General features: G+C 48.8%; 2 protein-coding genes across 2 annotated transcripts in view; one reads left to right on the forward strand and one right to left on the reverse strand.

The window, feature by feature from the left end:
• Nucleotides 1-1,495: 1,495 nt before the first annotated feature.
• The window catches only part of GLP2R (glucagon like peptide 2 receptor), a gene marked incomplete at its 5' end in the record, with an annotated part of 44,110 nt that continues 28,572 nt past the window's right edge, over nucleotides 1,496-17,033 (forward strand). The window contains 7 exon segments of the mRNA XM_082708216.1: nucleotides 1,496-1,543; nucleotides 1,545-1,592; nucleotides 1,595-1,753; nucleotides 1,756-1,878; nucleotides 8,634-8,721; nucleotides 10,626-10,730; nucleotides 14,189-14,310. Coding sequence (XP_082564342.1) covers nucleotides 1,496-1,543; nucleotides 1,545-1,592; nucleotides 1,595-1,753; nucleotides 1,756-1,878; nucleotides 8,634-8,721; nucleotides 10,626-10,730; nucleotides 14,189-14,310 — 693 coding nt within the window.
• RCVRN (recoverin) overlaps nucleotides 15,886-17,033 on the reverse strand; it is a 40,578-nt gene continuing 39,430 nt past the window's right edge. The window contains exon 6 of the transcript XR_014305040.1: nucleotides 15,886-16,122. The gene's annotated coding sequence lies outside the window, so the exon portion shown is untranslated. The remainder of the gene's footprint in view (nucleotides 16,123-17,033) is intronic.

A 17,033-nucleotide genomic window follows, 5' to 3' on the forward strand; every position in this document is an offset into this window, starting at 1 on the left:
GTTGGCGCAGGCAGAGGGCCATGTCCTGCGAGCCCTGGTTTGTGGGCTTGGCCACCTGTCTCGTGGGAAGAGGATTTATCACATCTCATCACTAGATGGCATCTGTCCAACAGCAGGGAGGTCCTGCGCAGCCCCAGCCCCTCTCCCTTCAGAAAAAGAACGTTTTTGAGAATGTGTTCAAAGAGATTAGCTAGAATATTCTTACCCGGCAGGCATTTCCTTTGCTAGTGTGCAGCGTGGAAGACGCAGTCATTATCGTGGGGTTCCAGAATGGCTTTCTGGCCGAAAGGAAAAGAATCGGAGCATTGTCAGGCACTCTCTGTCCTGCTGTCCCGGAGACGACCATGCTGATTCCAGAGGTTGTACTATTGTCCCCGTCCATTTGGGGGGTCTTTGTTCACTAGGAGCATTTGTCCGCTAAGTTTTAAAATCTTGCCACGTGGCCGGGCGGGATCTTAAGATTGCCAAGTGCTTCTAGGAAGTGATCCTTACTTGTTTTTCACCAACCGTCCAGAATTCATTCACTCAGACAAGTCAGCCAAGAGGAGCTTCTCCGTCCGACTGGAATGGAGAGAAAAAACTAGCCTAAATGAAAACAGGATCTTCTTGTCTCTAGCCCACCTGCGTCTCAGCCAGGCAGGATGGCTTCCTCCCGGGTCCAGGTCCCCGCTCTGGAGGCTGGGAAGATTGCGCAGGGAGAGGTGGCGCGAGAAGGGCCGAGCCGAGGCCCCGCGAGGAGCTCGCTTGGGAAGAGGACGGTCCCGGGAGAGTTAAGGGAAGATCAGCACCTGACCAGGTAGCCGTGTCGGGGGATGCTGGGTCTCCCGGCCTTGCCGTTCACGGTTGTGTGGCCGTGGGCCGGCAACCTAACCTCTCCTGTGCCTCACTTCCCCAGCTGTTGGGTGGAGCAGTCGTCACGCCCCGCACCTGCTTGTCGCGAGGATGCGTGAAGCAGGTGGTCTGGGGCTGAAAGGTTCTGCACATGCGCACTTGCTGAGTCTGCACAAATCATGGGGCGAGGGGTGGGGTGCATTTGGGGCAAGCCTCTGCCAGGTGGGCCGGGGGCGCAATGGGGCAATCCAGAGGGCTGTCTGGCATTCCCGCACGTCCCGGGTTCTTGGGTAGACACGATCCTGAGTCCAAGCCGCTTTCTCCCTCCAAGTGTTTGCATAGACAGCACCCCTCCCCCCGAAGGAGACCCTGCCTTTGGGGGTCTGGGTAAGAAACGTGCCTCCTTCTCCAAGACGCCCACCGCACAGCTGGCCGGCAGCTCAGGGGTTGGAACCCGAGTCTCTGGCCCGCAGGCCTCGTGCCCTGAGCTGGATTTTAGGAGCAGAACCCCCGGACGCCCAGGCCCTGGCTTTTCCTCCGGGGCGGGCCTCTGCTGAGGAAGTCCCTGGAGCGCAGCTGACTTGGGGCAAGGTCTGGGAAAAATCTCCCTGCCTTTGGGGTGGGGGTGGGGTGGGGTGCTGGGGCGGGGGATGAGCCACCGCCGATGGGAAACCCGGGAGAATCATCGGTAGGTGGCTCTAGCCCGTCCAGATGCTCTCCGCGCGGCGTGGAGAGGGTTTGTGCAAACATTTCCTCGCGCGGTGCCTGGAGGAATGCAGGAGGCCGCCGCCTGTGGTCCATCTTGGACTGTTCGAGAAACGCGCCCGCGCCTGTGAATTCGCAGGGGGAGGAAGGTGAGGCCGGCGCCGGGCGAGGCAGCGCCCGGGAGAAGGAAAGCGGGATCCCCCGCCCCGAGTCCACTTGCTGCCCATGGACACCCCTGCTACTGCCCGGGGGGCCAGGCCTCCCCCTCCCTCCAGGAAGCGCTCTCCCCCGGCCCCTGCGAGGCCCATGCTCGCCCTGCTGGTCCTGGTCTCCATCAAGCAAGTAAGAGCGGTTTATGATTTGGATTGTCATGGTGTCTGCTATTAGGGTCAGTTCTGCATCTTTTCGGATCCCAGAAGCAGTTTTGGGCTGTCGCGGGCAATTTGGGAAATATAAAACAGTACTGAGGCGGCAATGATTAACCATAAGCCTAATATTCAGAGGTCATCGCTGTTACTATTTTGGCGTATTTCCTGCAAATCCTTTTTCTATGCGTGTTTCTGAGCAGCTGAAATTATGACGCAGAAAGTGTTCTGTATCCTGCCTTTACATTATTTTGTAAGCATTTTCCAGGGTCATCATGAACTCTGTGCATAGCATTTAAACTGGTCCCAGATAGCCTCCTGTCTCCTTTTACAATTTTCTCAGACCCGAGTATTTAAAGGTTGATGGACTGTGAGGGGGTTTTCTCTTCTTGCATTTTTCCTTTTCTTTCCTTCCTTTCTTCTTAGTATAAAAATATAGAATGGCCATGGTTGAAAAAAGTGAACGTATAAACTTCAAAGAAGTGTAAATACCAACTACGAATCACTGTATTCCCACTGCCCAGTAATCACCCTCATTCGCCTTTGGGGGCTTAAACTCCCAGACCTTTTTCTGCTATTTTTTTTACCTATGCTTTTTTTTGCCCCTAACAAACATAGGATCAGATTTAAAGAGTATCGTGCTATCGGCAAGTGTCAGGTGCGTCCCTTGTATTAACTCGTTTCGTGCCCCTCGAGGGAGTCCCTCCTGTTAATCCACTTACAGATGAAAACACTTTTCTTTGTTGGCTACAGTAACCCTAGGGTGTGATGTTTGAGGGCTTCAAGGTTGTGTCCTACAATGTGTGTGACCCAACCTACATGGTGGGCATTCTGGAAGCTTGTTTTATTCTTTTTTTTTTTTTCATTAAAGGTTTTATTTATTTGTTTATTTGAGAGACAGCGAGCTCAAGCAGGGGGAGGCAGAGGGAGAAGCAGACTCTCCACTGAGCAGGGAGCCCAACTCAGGACTCAATCCCAGGACCCTGAGATCACCACCTGCGCCAAAGGCAGACACTTCACCAACCAAGCCACCCAGGCACTTTCAGCTTGTTTTAATCTTATCCAGGGAGACTAGACTTTTGCCCCCTTTCCCATTGGAGGTTCCTTTTTCATGCTGGACCCTAACATGAAGGAACCCCAGTCCCATTCACCCGAGAAATGAAAGTGGCTTGAGGAAGGGTTCTCTTTCCCCTTTGGTCCATGGGTGGAGTTCGTCTGTGTGTGTGTAGACATTGGGATTCCAAATCCCTCCTGCCCCCATCTAGGGAGAGCCGTGGTGCCGTGATGCTGTAAATATTCACCTCATCAGGTTTTCTTTGGTGCTAACCTGGAACCAGACAGGCAGACAACACCCGCCAAGTTCTCTGTGTCCAATCTCTCCCAGAGGCTGCCTCCAAGCCCTCACAGACCTAGGATGTGAGCCCGATAGGTGGTTTCATGGAATCCCTGTGGTGGTAGCAGCGTCTGGACGAACCACCAGCCCGATAGGGGCAGGACCCTTCCTGGGACAGTCCATACAGAACTCAGAGAGCTCATATTCCAACCGAGTGCACCCCTCCAGCTAGCTGTCTAGTTTCCTTCCCCTTCTGCACACGATCGTGCACTGGTGCTTGTGCATTGCCCACTGGGTGCCAAGCCCTGTTAGATGACTGTCACCTGCCATCCTCTGACTTGTGAGTTCAGCCACTTCCTCTGCCCAGAGGCAAGCCCTGGGTTCTCTCTTCCCCAGCATGCCGTGGCAACTGTGGACATATGACTATATGTATGTTATACCCGCAAAATCTTCAGTGCTTCAGGCTGGTGTAGGACGCTGGCAACGCCACACCTTTTCCCTTTCATCTAGCATGTTCCTAATCAATAATGTCCCTGTGAGCAGTGCCCCCTCCCCCACCTGCCACCCTGTCTGTCCTCAGAACCTCTTTGGTCTGTTGGTCTCCCAGGGTGCGTCCCTATCCCTGATGACCCCTGCGCCCCCCTTCTTGGGTCTTGGTCTTAAATCCCATAGTTTTCCCCCAGATGTTTACATTACAAGGCTTTGCTAGACATTCGTGATGGATTTTGTTCACAGACGCGTTCCCTGCATGGAATATAAATGACCGTGGCGTGTTTTCTGGCAGGAAGTCTTCCTAAAAATTCACTTAATGAGAAATTCTCAGGGATAGTTTAGTTTCTAAATTCAAGCAGTCCACCCACCCACCCCCTCGCTGGACTCATTTAAGTTAATTAACAGTTGCTTTGGCTTTGAAAAACATAAACTCTCTCTCTCTCTCTCAGGCTCATTAAGAAGTGAATTTGTGGCTCTTTCCTACACTGCCGAGGAGAGCGTAAAAAGGTGCATATTTTTAAATTAAAAAAAAAAAAAAAACTCGGCGAGGACAGGTTGTCAGTCCATTATCAAAACTCTTTAAAAATGTGTATATTCAATGACCCAGAAATTCCAGTTGAAAGAATTTCTCCTAAGAAAATAAAGATGTGCTCGAATGTTTAATTGTGAATATTTCCAGTACAGCAGAATTTATATTAGCAAGCGTCTTGGCCCATGTAAGTGTTCAATGCTGGAGGATTTGAAAACTGAATCATATCCTATTCCCTTACCGAACATCACGTAGCTGTTAAAATGATGTTTTAGAAGTATGGCTCTTGAAATGGATGTATATTCACAATGCACCTTCTGGTAGAAGCATGAAACTAGATGATTTCCTTTTTCAGTTAAAATAAAAAGGGAAAGAAAAAAAATAAATAAACGGAAGCATGTGCCCAGATAGAAGAGGCTGGAAGGAGACGGTCATTTCTGATACTAAGATTAGGATTCCACCTTCTCCCCTTTTGGGGCTCTCCTGCAATTTTGTGTTTGATTTACAGAGAGGCGTATGCCTTCTTGAACAAAGAATACAGTAAAATGGATTGAGAACAATTCACAGAAGGTCTTTTTTCCCTTTCCCTTGATTGCTTTCTCAGCCAAGGTGGGCATTGATGCTGGCTGCCCACTCAAGGGAAAGAGGAATCAAGATCAAGTTGATTTTTTTCCCAGTTAGAAAACATCTGGGTGTACCTGGGTGGCTCAGTGGGTTAAGCCTCTGCCTTCGGCTCAGGTCATGATCCCAGGGTCCTGGGATGAAGCCCCACATGGGGCTCTCTGCTCAGCAGGGAGCCTGCTTCCCTTCCTCTCTCTCTGCCTGCCTTTCTGCCTACTTGTGATCTCTGTCTGTCAAATAAATAAATAAATAAATCTTAAAAAAACAAAAAAGAGAAAACATCTGTTCGTGCTATTTCTTTGCTTCCTTACCTTGTTTGGATCTGGATGTAATCGTCTTATCTTGTGTTTTTCATGTCTTTGGAACAAGTAACTGGGAAGACAGTCTGTCCAGCTCCCCTGAACTGAACAAATTTGGTGCTTTGTAGCGTTCCTTCTCCTTCCCCTTCTTCTGACCATGGCCATCAGTCATGGCAAGGGCAGGGGAAGAGGGCAGAGTAAGTCCAGGGACATAGCTCACATGCATGACTGATTTTATTGTCTCTTCCTTGGCCAGTTCCAGTGATGTCCCTGACAATATAAGTAGCTCTCTATCCAAGAAAGTGTCTAACTTTGGCGGCTTGGAAAATTCTGGAAGCTGATGATTTGGTTCTCAGCTTCTTTGCCGAACGTGTGAAAAATAATACGAATCCAGTTATAGTCCCGTGGGGAAGCTGAATTTCCTAAACAGTGTGTTAATAAACTCCCTTTGTGACTCTTGTGCTGTAACTCAGAGACAGAAGGTATTGTGGGAGATTGAAAGTTTATTGGAAACTGAAGCCTAAGGGTAAATGCCAATTATTTCCTCATCATTTATCATCATTGTTATTACTTATTGGCTAATCCCATGGTTTCCAGATGGTTGTGCTAATGTGCCTCAAGGCACCACTGTGAGCTCACAGGGGTGCTGTAAGGTATTTTAATTTTTCTTTTTTTTTTTTTAATTTATTTGACAGAGAGATCACAAGCAGGCAGAGGGGCAAGCAGAGGGAGAGGGGGAAGCAGGCTTCCCGCTGAGCAAAGAGTCTGATGCGGGGCTCGATTTCAGGACCCTGAGATCATGGCCTGAGCCGAAGGCAAAGGCTTACCCCACTGAGCCACCCAGGTGCCCCGATATTTTAATTTTTCAAGGGAAGCAAAGCAACCCATGACATCTGCCAGAACCTGGGAATTACTAGCTCAAGGTAGTTCCTGGTTTCAGCATTAGATCGTGCCCCATTCCCTTTGCTGATGTTGTATCTCTGCAAAGCTGGTTTTTTGTTTGATCGTTTGTTTGTTGCGATTGCTGTACTGAAAAGCAAGTACTGCACAAACATCCATGTGGATCAAGGTGGTGTCCTATCGGATCTCCGAGTTTGGGAAGTTGTGCAATCTTCAGTAGGCATTGTTAGGCTGCGAATACTGACGTCCTTTGGCCTTACCTACTCAAAAAATCGGACTTCAGGTCTTTCTTTTGGCTCAGGGGGACTATGGAAAAATGGCGAGTCACCAAGGGCGCCATGACCTGAGAACATTTGGTAATCTCTGGTCTACCTATGACTCTACCAGATCTTCAAAAAGTTGTCTGTGTGGTTCTCTGGAAGGGATGCAAAGGAATTATTCACAGGTGTCATCGTGCCTTCTGTAGTATCCGGGGGTAGTCCATGCTGGGCAGAGGAGGGAAGGGATAGACTATACTAGTGACTCAGAACATGGAAGCTTGACATCCACAGGGCTCATCGATGGTGTGTGTGTGTGTGTGTGTGTGTGTGTGTGTGTGTATGTATGTGTGTCTTTTGATGGATCATCTCCCTAGTTAACACTGGGCTTCTCCACTCCCTCTTGTTTCACCTGTTGCTACCTGTGTCTTACCTCATTCTTTCAGACTGTCTACCTGGCCCAAGAAAGTATTTGAGTTTTTTACCTCCTTGTGAGAGGACACAAAGTCTCAAAGCCAACTGAACTGGGTGACCTTATCCCAGATCACATATCTAGCCCCTCCCATGCTCATTCCCCACCTTCAGCTCCACCCCATGCCTGTGCCTCTGTTTCTTTAGCTGGAAATTGAGGACAGTAACTCCTGGCTAGTGCTAGGGACTTGTATTCAGAGATGAAAGTCATGTCTTGGCCCTCAAGGAATGTATGGGGTAGCGAAGGAGTTGGACGAATGAACCACCAATGATAGTACAACATGATGGGACACAGGACTTAGTCATGTGTAGAGTCACAGGGCACTGGGAAGAAGGGTTCCTGGCTCAAGACTTCAGTGACAGAGGTGGTCAAGTGTGACTGGGGGGGGGGGGTCATTAGGCTGGAGTTGAGCCTTCGGGGGCGAGAAGATGAAGATGAGGGTAGAAGGGAGGGCCAGTGGGAAAGGCAAAGATGGAGTCACAGAGGAACAAGACTTAGGGTCAAGAGGTTTGGCCCTGGGGTGGCTGAGATGTCATCTCAACTTGACAGGCCATGAGGGAAAGACTTTAGGCAGGACAGCCCTGTGGACCTCTCTCTCTGGAGCAGTGTAGACCAGGCCAGAGGCAGAGGAAATGGGAAGCAGGGTTAGACAGGAGAGAGGTATAGGACAGAATCTAGTGCCTGGTTGGATGATGTGGAGGAAGGAGCCAAGGACAACTCCCAGATTCTGGTTTGTGGCTGATTCTGCCAACACCAAGCCACTAGGGGATAAAACTCTTCAGGATCAGAGAACAATAGGGTATGAACATCACTTGACTTTGATTGTCAGCCAATTATACAGTTATTTTATCTTTAGCAGATTCTAAGTCCTTTAGGGCAGAAGCTCTGTTTTCTCCATCACCTCATCCCCTTTAGTTCCTCCCTAATGCAAAGCCTGGCACTTAACAGGTGTTCAATAAAGCGGAGTCAATTGAAGAAGAGAAAACCCCTTTAAGCCCCCTGTTGTGTTAAAAAGGAAACAAAACGAGTGGTACAGATACACAATTAGATGTTGTTGGACAACTCAATTATTGGGAAAGCCCAAACATGCATATTGTATTTTTAAGGTTCTATGGGAGGGATTGGTTAATGACAGAGAGGGGAAAAAACCCAAGGGCTCAGTATGGTAGCAGAGTATCTCTCTACCCAGTCTTTGACTCTGGACCCTCAGTCAGCCAGGTGGGATGGCACAGGTACCCACAATTCTCCCAGCCTTCCCCTGACACACTATGGAGCTCTTCCCACTGGAACTTTTCTTCTTGAGATTCACATAATCTTAGCAGCATGCAACTGTTAATCTCATTGTGTGTGACATCCAGGAAGATCATATTGCCTCCTCTTAAAATATCAACCTCACTTGAAGATTTTGGCGGGGGGTAAAATTCTTTCAGGAGTGCCTGGATGGCTCAGTCAGTTCAGCTTCTGCCTTCAGCTCAGGTCACGTTCCTGGGGTCCTGGGATTGAGTCCTGCATGGGACTCATGCTCAATGGGAAGTCTGCTTCTCCCTCTCCCTCTTCCTCTGCTGCTCTGCCTACTTGTTCTCTCTCTCTCTCTGTGTGTGTGTCAAATGAATAAAATCTTTTTAAGAGAGTCTTTCATATCTGTACTAAAACCAATATGATTGGATTATGTGCACCTTTAAGATAGAATATAAGATGCCAAAGAAGTCTTATTTCTTGGTTCAGGCCATTATGGCCACTTCAGTGGAAAGTTTTGAAGTTTGTGTTGGAACAGTCGCAAGGCCACCTCTGAAGTAAACTGGGAGTCACCATGGTTTTCTTCTGCCCAGGTTACAGGATCCCTCCTTGAGGAAACAACTCGCAAGTGGGCTCAATACAAAGAGAAGTGTCTGAGAGACCTGCTCAAGGAACCTTCTGGTAAGCAGGTGTATGAGTTATCTGTGGCTGTGTAGCGCCAAAGCTCAGTAGCTTAATGCAGTCATCATCATCATCATCCCAGTTTCTGTGGGTGAGGAATTCAGACCAGCATAGTGGGGATGACTTGTTTTTGCCCTACGGTGTCTGGCATTTAGTTGGAAGGCTCGGTGTTTGGGGGCTGGAATCATCAGAAGGCTTGTTTTCACTGAAAACAGATGGCTGATTGTGGCTCCCAGCCATGAGTCCATTGGCCAGAACACTCTCAGTGGCCTGTCCATACAGACAAGTTTCCTCCCAGCATGGTGGTGAGGCTTCCCAAGCATGACCAGAAGCCATCTTGCCTTTTATGACCCAACCTCAGAAGCTATTTCTCCCATGTTCAGTTGTACCAGGTGGTTACCAAAGCCTACCCAGGTTCAAGGGAAGGGAGGAGAGATCCCTGCCTCTCATCGTAAAAGAGTACATGGGATGGTATATACATAGATGTGACACCACACTCACCACCAAATCACATGACCTGAGCCACTGTCATAGATTAACCTGGGATTCTGTTGGGTAGGTGGGTGGGAGGAGGTCCAACATTTCTCCTAGCCAGGTCTAGACTAGGGTTAGAGCCTTCTAGCAAATATGTTCATCGTTTGATCAGTCCATGGCCTCTCCTGCCCGCACACTGACTCTTCAGATATGTCCAGATTCACTCCCTCCTTTTTTTTTTTTTTGAATGATGAAATCTGGCCTCTTCTTATTCTACTGGCTGCCTTCAGATGATTTCATTCAGCGGCTCAGTGGAGGACAGGATACCATAAATGCTCTCTTCTTTTTCCTGACTCAAAGAGTCCCAACCTTCAAGCCATACCCCTCTCCCTCTGACTATTTCTTCAGCCCTGTCTGGTGGCAATCAGGGCTTGGTATCTGTTATGAGAACCACCCCTCACTTTAGGGAATACTGCTTTCTGATATCAAAGTAGGGCATGTTCTCTTTTTCTGGAATCCTGCCGTGAGAAGCTTGGCCAGGTGAACATTGTTTCGCACAGACCATGTGCTAACACTTGGCATCCAGGTCGACAAGATGCCCTGAGCCAGCTCATAAGCTGGCAGATCTGCATCTGTGAGATCCTGATGCCAATAACATGGTTGTTCAACCTGAGTGGCCCCTGCATGCTACCCCCAATAGGGGGCAGACAGGAACGATGCTTAGTTCCCAAGAGTGAGGAACTTGCAATATGGGAATTTGGGATCCAACCTGAAACCCCTTCCTTTCATTCCAGGAGGTCCATAAGGCAGGGCCCTGTGTGTTCAGCATCTCTTCACCAAGTGCCAGGATGCAAATCGTCCCCTGAATTTGAGGTGGTGCAAATGCCTCATTATGATTGTTGAGTTGGTCTTCAAATCGAGAAATATGACCCTACAGAGGTTGTGGGTTGTGTTGGATATGTGCAACCAAGAATCTCAGTTTTGGACCCCCCTGTACTCATGGGTCATATTGTGCATTTCACAGTCAGGGTGTTCCAGCATCTAACTGATGAAGGTTTGACAATTCTGTAGTGAGTTATGGAACAGAGGGCACTGGGTAAACCTCCAAGTGTCCTCCTGACCCCGAGTTTGTGTGATAGTTCAGTCTATGTAAAATAAACCAGCATCAGCATGACGTGCACATGGACATAACTGACGGGACCGCTGCCAGAGGTCAGGTTGAGTAGACAAAGCCACAGAGCTTGGGGGTGCATTAAGCATTCCTTCCTCCCCACACTGTTCCTCATCCTTGATGTATCTGGAGAGTGGGACTCCCGTGCTAGTTCCTGCATAGGATACATCAGCTTCCCGTGCCAGGGAGGAGATTTTGCCTCCATCGGTGGCCCTGGTGCTTCAACATGGCCCTCATGCAGGACCTTTTCTCCCCACAGGGACCTTTTGTAATGGGACCTTTGATCGATACGTGTGCTGGCCTCATTCTTCTCCAGGAAATGTCTCCGTTCCCTGCCCTTCATACTTACCTTGGTGGCGTGAAGGTAGTAAGTCTTATTTTACCATTTTCTGGCAGTTCTCTTAAAGCCTGGTCCCTCCTGGGTAGGCCATCCGGGGAGCAATTAGGGAGAGCACATTGCAACTGAGTGCTTTTCTCAAGTCCTCTTTCCCCACAGGTCTCCTAAGCTGTCAATAACATACCTTCCTTCTTCTCTGGGCACCTCGTCTTGCCTTCCTGAAATTCTTCTGCATCTGGTGCTCCATTAATACAATAGTCCTCTTTTCTTTGAAGACTGGAGAGTCCATGCTCAGCTTCTACAGAATTTGCTGCAGCGAGGGTTGTCATGGAGAGGAGAAAGAGCTGGGGGAGAGATTGGGAAGCTCACACCCACAACCAACTTGGGACTTGCTGGATGGAGAAGAAGGGTACCCAAACTACCCTTGTGATAGCTTTAGAGGGTGGTGCTACTGGGTGGTGCTTTTAAGCCCCATAGGACTTGGATGGAGTCTTTAACCACTCAGCTTGCCCCCATCTTGCTTGAAGGAAGTGGCTATTATGTAGGACCCCCAGGAGGTTATCACGTGCCCACCTGCCCCAGCCTCCCAGCCTCTTGGTTGGTTTATGCTGGAAGGGGTAGAGAAACAATGACCGGTTAGAACTCCTTTACATTCGACTATAGGCCATCAAAGAATAAGGAGAAAAAAAAAAAAAAAAAGCTATTCTCAAAAAACATAAGCAATTACAAAGTTCCAGACAAAACCAAGTGGGAATGGGTTACAGAGAAGGAGAGATGGTGATATTTTGTATTTAATTTCAGCTCAGTAAGTCATCAGTTAAAATTTGGTTTCGATTTTCTGAGGCCTCTAGTGCAAAGAGAGAGTTTCCAAGGAAGAGAGGTGCATTTCTGGGTGGAATGGCTAGTGGTATGTTCTGTGGAACTGTCTTCTGGTGAAATCCGGTTGGAAGTGACCCAGGAGGCCTGAAGATGTGATGTTTAAGGGAAGATACCAGAGTTTGCTCGACCGGAGAGTCTGGATAATTGAAGGAAGCAGCTGTGTGGGAGCCAGCTCCAGTGGGGCGGGGAGAGCACTGCACGTGGAGTCCAGAGTCCATTCGTCTCTTTTACGCTCTGTGACTTCGGGCAAGGGTCTAGAGCCCTCTGAACTGTTTTCTTGTCTATAAAGTCAGGTGAACAACAACTACTCTTGGGACCCCACTGAATGAATAAGAAAGGCAGGCCTGGAGTCAGCCACACAGCAGGCACTTTGTAAATGGAACTGAGGTGGAGACCAAAGTCCAGCCCTCAGAATGCTGAAGGTCTTTAAGACTTAAATGTCCCTGGATCTCAAGGGTACATGGAGCAGACCACCCATGCCCAGCTCCTGTACCTGTGCATTCTTCCCGAGAGCTAAAAAATGGAGGCCCATTCCACCGGAAGGGAAAAAGTGGTCCAAAATCTGAACTTAGGAGGAGTTGAGTTAAAGGCTTTAAAAAAAAAAAATGGGTTCTGGGCTTCCAGAGTGCCCCAATGGGAGTGTGATTCGAAGAAGGTGGAAAGTTACTCTTCCACTCAACATCCTGTGCATTAAATCTTAGAATCCAAAGGGATCTGTACAGTGAGAAGAAAATGTGGAGGCACTGGAAGGGTTTAGAGAAGAAAAAGAAGGAGACAAGGTCTGGCGGGATAAGACCAGAAGAAGACACACAATGGAGGATGGGAGGTGGGACGATATTTGACTCTACAGGAGGCTGGGACCTGATTGCATAGGAATTGGGTCTGACCCCAAGGGTTTTAATTGTCCTCTGGAAGCTGAGATCCCATGGAGCCAGGAAGAGGTGGAGGCTTGGGAAGGACTTCATACGGTTTGTGGTTTGGGGATCTGATGTGGATGGCTCGCTGGCTGGGAGAGCGGGGATGGGGGGCAGAGAGCTGACACTGAAAGTGACTGCAGGGATCCAGAGAAAGGGACCACCATGACGGAGTGAATGCAGGCAGAGGCAGAGGAACCGTCAAGACTTGTCAGATGAAACAGGAGGACAGGAACTGAGCTTACACCCTGCCTGGCCCCACCCAGGCTCACCATCATCTGGGTGCTGGCTCAGGGCCCCCACTGCTCACGTCTGGCATGTCCCGCAAACAGCAAAGGAGAGGGCTGCCCTGAAGGGGAGGAGAGCCAGTAAGAGGTTAGGTCGGAGAGTACTGGGGGCCCAGACCTTACAGGGCTTGGTGGGAGGCCGGGAAGGGCTCTGGCTTGTCTTCAGACAGCCTTTGGAAGATCTGGAGCGAGGCATGCTGTGGTGTGGCTGCTGTGTGAACCATAGACCACGAGTGACAAGAGCGTCAGAGGCATTTGCAAGAATCCGGGTGAGAGAGAGAGAGAGAGAGAGAGAGGTGGCTCCAGGAAGCAGGGAGCAGGGGACGAAAGCCAAAAGGCAGGGCTCAGATTTGGGGTACGTTGGAAGGTCCAGATGACAGGATCGACTGATGGGCCAGACGAAGCGTAGGAGAGACAGACAGAAAGCAAGGATGACTCCCAGGTTTGGGGCCTGAGGACCGGGGCGATGGGTCTGCCATCAACAGGAACTGGAAATTGTGCGACGAGCCAGGTTTGGGGGAGAAGACGAAGTGCTCGCTTTGGGGAATGGTGTTAGAGAGGGCAGCTAGAAGCCCTGGTGGAGACTTCAGCTGGGCAGATCAGCAGATCTCTGATCTGCGGACTCAACAAATAGTCACCATTGGTCCACACTGTGCAGGGTCGGGAGAGGGGCATTGGGACCATTTCCGTTGCTCATTTGCAAATCCGGTCCCTGGCCTTCCAGTGGGGAGGAGGGATGGCAATCCCTTTGGGGGTGAGACCTAGGAATGGACATGCCTGGGTCACAGCAGCCTTCCTCACGGACACAGAGGTGCTGGTTACTTGCAAACACACACATGCCCACACACACACTCATCGAGTCCTCCCCCACTCTGGGGAGGGCTGGCACCATGACCGTGATGGTCCTCAGCTCTTCAAGAAGACACTGGAAGTCTCGGGGAGTGGGAGAGCCCCAAGCTCAAGGCCACCAAGCCTGTAGGTGACCACGCGGGCTCTGTCCACCTCTATTTTTCATGGTGCCACCTCTAGAACACCAGGACAGGACACCCCTCTCTGTGCGCAGCCGGGAAGCCCCAGGTCCGCGTCTCCCAGCTGGGCTGCACCTTTGAGGGCTCCCACATCTCTGAGTCACCAGGAACTGTTCTAGCTCCAGAGACTTTGGATAAACACAGCAGACATTAGAGGACCGTGGTTTGTTATGAAACTCAGAGGCTTCCATGTTTTTCTTTCCTTCCCAAATAAACAGCAGGGATGCTAATGAGTACCCCTTCTCCCCAAAAGGGAAGTGAAAATCCCTTTTCCCTGGGATTTTCCACAGCTTTGCGGTGAGGACGAGGGCCTTACCACGTGCTCCGGCACGGGCTGCGGGCTCTGACCTTTCCCCTAGAGCTATGTTTACTTTCAGAAAACTCAGGAAGGGCCTACAGATACTGCTTGGCTTCGGGCACTTGGCAGACGCTGGAAAACTCCACAGATATTTGGCAGGATGACTCCGAATGCTCCAAGAACCACAGCTCCAACAGCAACGTGAGTGCACATGGCCCGGTGATGATGGGCCCCGGGCCCTGACCACCCTCCACCAGGGTCCCCCACCCCAGCTGGCTTTGGGGGCCACACGGACTTCCCCCATAGCTGGTCTAGCCCAGACTCCCCTGGAGAAGGTCCACCGTCACATGAAAGCAACTTCTGGCCGCTGGATTTCTTCTGCAAAAAGAGTGACATAGGGATGCTTCAGGCCGCCCGGGTTCTCATCCCTGGCCTAGTACTGGGGGCATAACAGCGTGTGCACACCCTAGACACTTAATAAATACTTGGAACAGTTTTGCAGATTCCGAGCATTGGGTCTGTGTGGGGCCTGGGCCTCAGACCAGTACCTAGGTCCCCGGGTGATGCTGGGACTCAGGGGATCATGAGGGACCCAGCAGGTGTGGGATGCCTACGGCCTCCTCTGGGCTCAGCCACGCAGGCGCCCGAGGTAGCAGGCGGGGACAGCAAAACCAGAATTGGAAACTGCTCTCTCCAAGACCGGAAGTTAAGATTTCTCTCTTTAGACAGGTGAGGCCTGGGGCATTGCCAATGGCCATTTCCCCAAGAATTCAAATACTTCAAAACAAAACAAAAAACAAACAAAAACAACAAATCCCCGAAACATGAAAAACCAACTTCAAAATCCTCAAAACATAAAAAAACAGCTTCTGGCCATGTTTGCCTGGGTTTCTAATAACAGGTTGACATTTTGCCCCAAAAAAGGCTAGCGGTAGCAGATCTTTGCTCTTCTGAGTGCTGGCACATGAGATACGTGATTTCTTCCTTCTCATCAGTCGGGGGTCCTTATGCACGATAAAGGATTCTCTTTAGGGAGATTATGTTTGTATGTAAATTTGTATGTGTGTATGGAATTTTAATATATATACTTTAATGATAAAATTTAGTTTTCCATAGCACATAAGAGATATCAATTGATATATATCTGTTATTTTTAACATTTTATTTTGAAATAACCAAACACATAGAAAAGTTAACAGAATAATAAAATAAGCACTCACAGACCCACTATCTAAATTCCAAATTTTACTGTGTTAACCTGATTAATATTGTATAAACATATTAACAAGGATTAAAGTGCTCCCTTCCCCCTTCGCTCTTGCATTGTCTCCCTCTTTGTGGACTATTTGACTGTAATTTGCAGACATCATGACATTTCACTCTTAAATATTCGTCAGGTCCTTCCTAAGCAAAGGCATTATTCTGCGTAACTACAGTACCACAATTCCAATGAACATCCTAGCAGTTAATGTTTTATCTATATTCAAGTTTCCCCAGTTTTTCCATCCCATTTTTAGAACTTTTCTTCCCTGAACCAGAGTCTAGTTCTGGTTCATATATTGGGGTTCATTTCATATCACTTTAATATCTTTTAATCTAGAATCTTCCCCATTCCAGCCCATGACAGCCCAGGACACTGGCTTTGTGAAGACCCTACCCCCACCCCAAAAACTTTGTTGTCATTTGATGCATTCCTTCACCTTCTGCATGCCTTTAAGCTGGAAGTTGGGTTTGGAGACTTGGTAAGACCCAAGTTCATCCTTGTAGGTGCTGGGTACACTGTGTAGCCTCGCGCCAGGAGACCAAAATGTCAGGTGTCTCACTACAATGATGTTCTGTGTGATCACTTGGTCTCGGTAGTGACAACCAGATCTCTCCATGGTATAGCTACCTTCTCCCTTTCTATCTGGGTAGTAACTGGTAGGACGATGCTTTGGAATCCTGTGTGTGTCTTGTTCTCTTCATCAGTATCACAGCCTTCATCGATGATGCTGACCTGAGTTGATTTGAGCTCTGCCATTTAAAAAAAATTTTTTTTTTAAGATTTTATTTATTTATCTAACAGAGACAGCAAGAGAGGGAACACAAGCAGGGAGAATAGGAGAGGGAGAAGTGGTCTTCCTGCTAAGCAGAGAGCCCAATGCTGGGCTCGATCCCAGGACCCTGGGATCATGACCTGAGCCCAAGGCAGTCGCTTAACGACTGAACCACCCAGGCTCCCCTCTGTCATTTCTTCTGTATTTACTAGCTGGCATTCTTCTGAAAAGAAGACTCCTTCCGCTTCCCCCTGGTTTTGGGTATCGCTATGAACTTACAAATTGCTTTATTCACTTATTATTTTGATGATCATTGTTTTTCTAAATTTAGCTAATGAATTCCCCCCAGACTGGCACCTGTGTCCTTTTGTAATACTCTCTTTGGTCTTGGACCACTCATCTGATGATTTTCCTGTTCTGGGCCCAAATTAGCAATTTCTTCCAAGAGTTCTGGATTCTCTTAGGTGGATGAATTATTAGAAACCAAGATCTCAGTATGCCTGGGTAACTCAGTCGGTTAAGCATCTGTGTTCAGCTCAGGCCATGATCCCAGGGTCCTGGTGTTGAGTCACATGTTAGGGTCCTTGCTCAGCAGGAGGCTGCTTCTCCTTCTGCCTGCCTCCCCCTGCTTCTGTTCTTTCTGTCTCTCTGATAAATAAACAAATAGGTAAATACATAAACAAATACATATATTTGGAAGGCAGGAAGGCAGGCAGGAAGGAAGGAGGAAAGAAAAAAAGAAAGAAAGAGGAAAAGGAGGGAGGGAAGAAAGGAAGGAAGGAAGGAAACCTATCATAGGATTCTACCTATATAAAATTTAAGAAAGTGAAAATTAATCTCTAATGACAGAAAGCAGACCAGTGTTTACTTTGGGCATAAGATGGTGGG

The sequence above is a fragment of the Mustela nivalis genome (assembly GCF_964662115.1).
Source record: "Mustela nivalis genome assembly, chromosome: 17".
Classification (NCBI taxonomy): Eukaryota; Metazoa; Chordata; class Mammalia; order Carnivora; family Mustelidae; genus Mustela; species Mustela nivalis.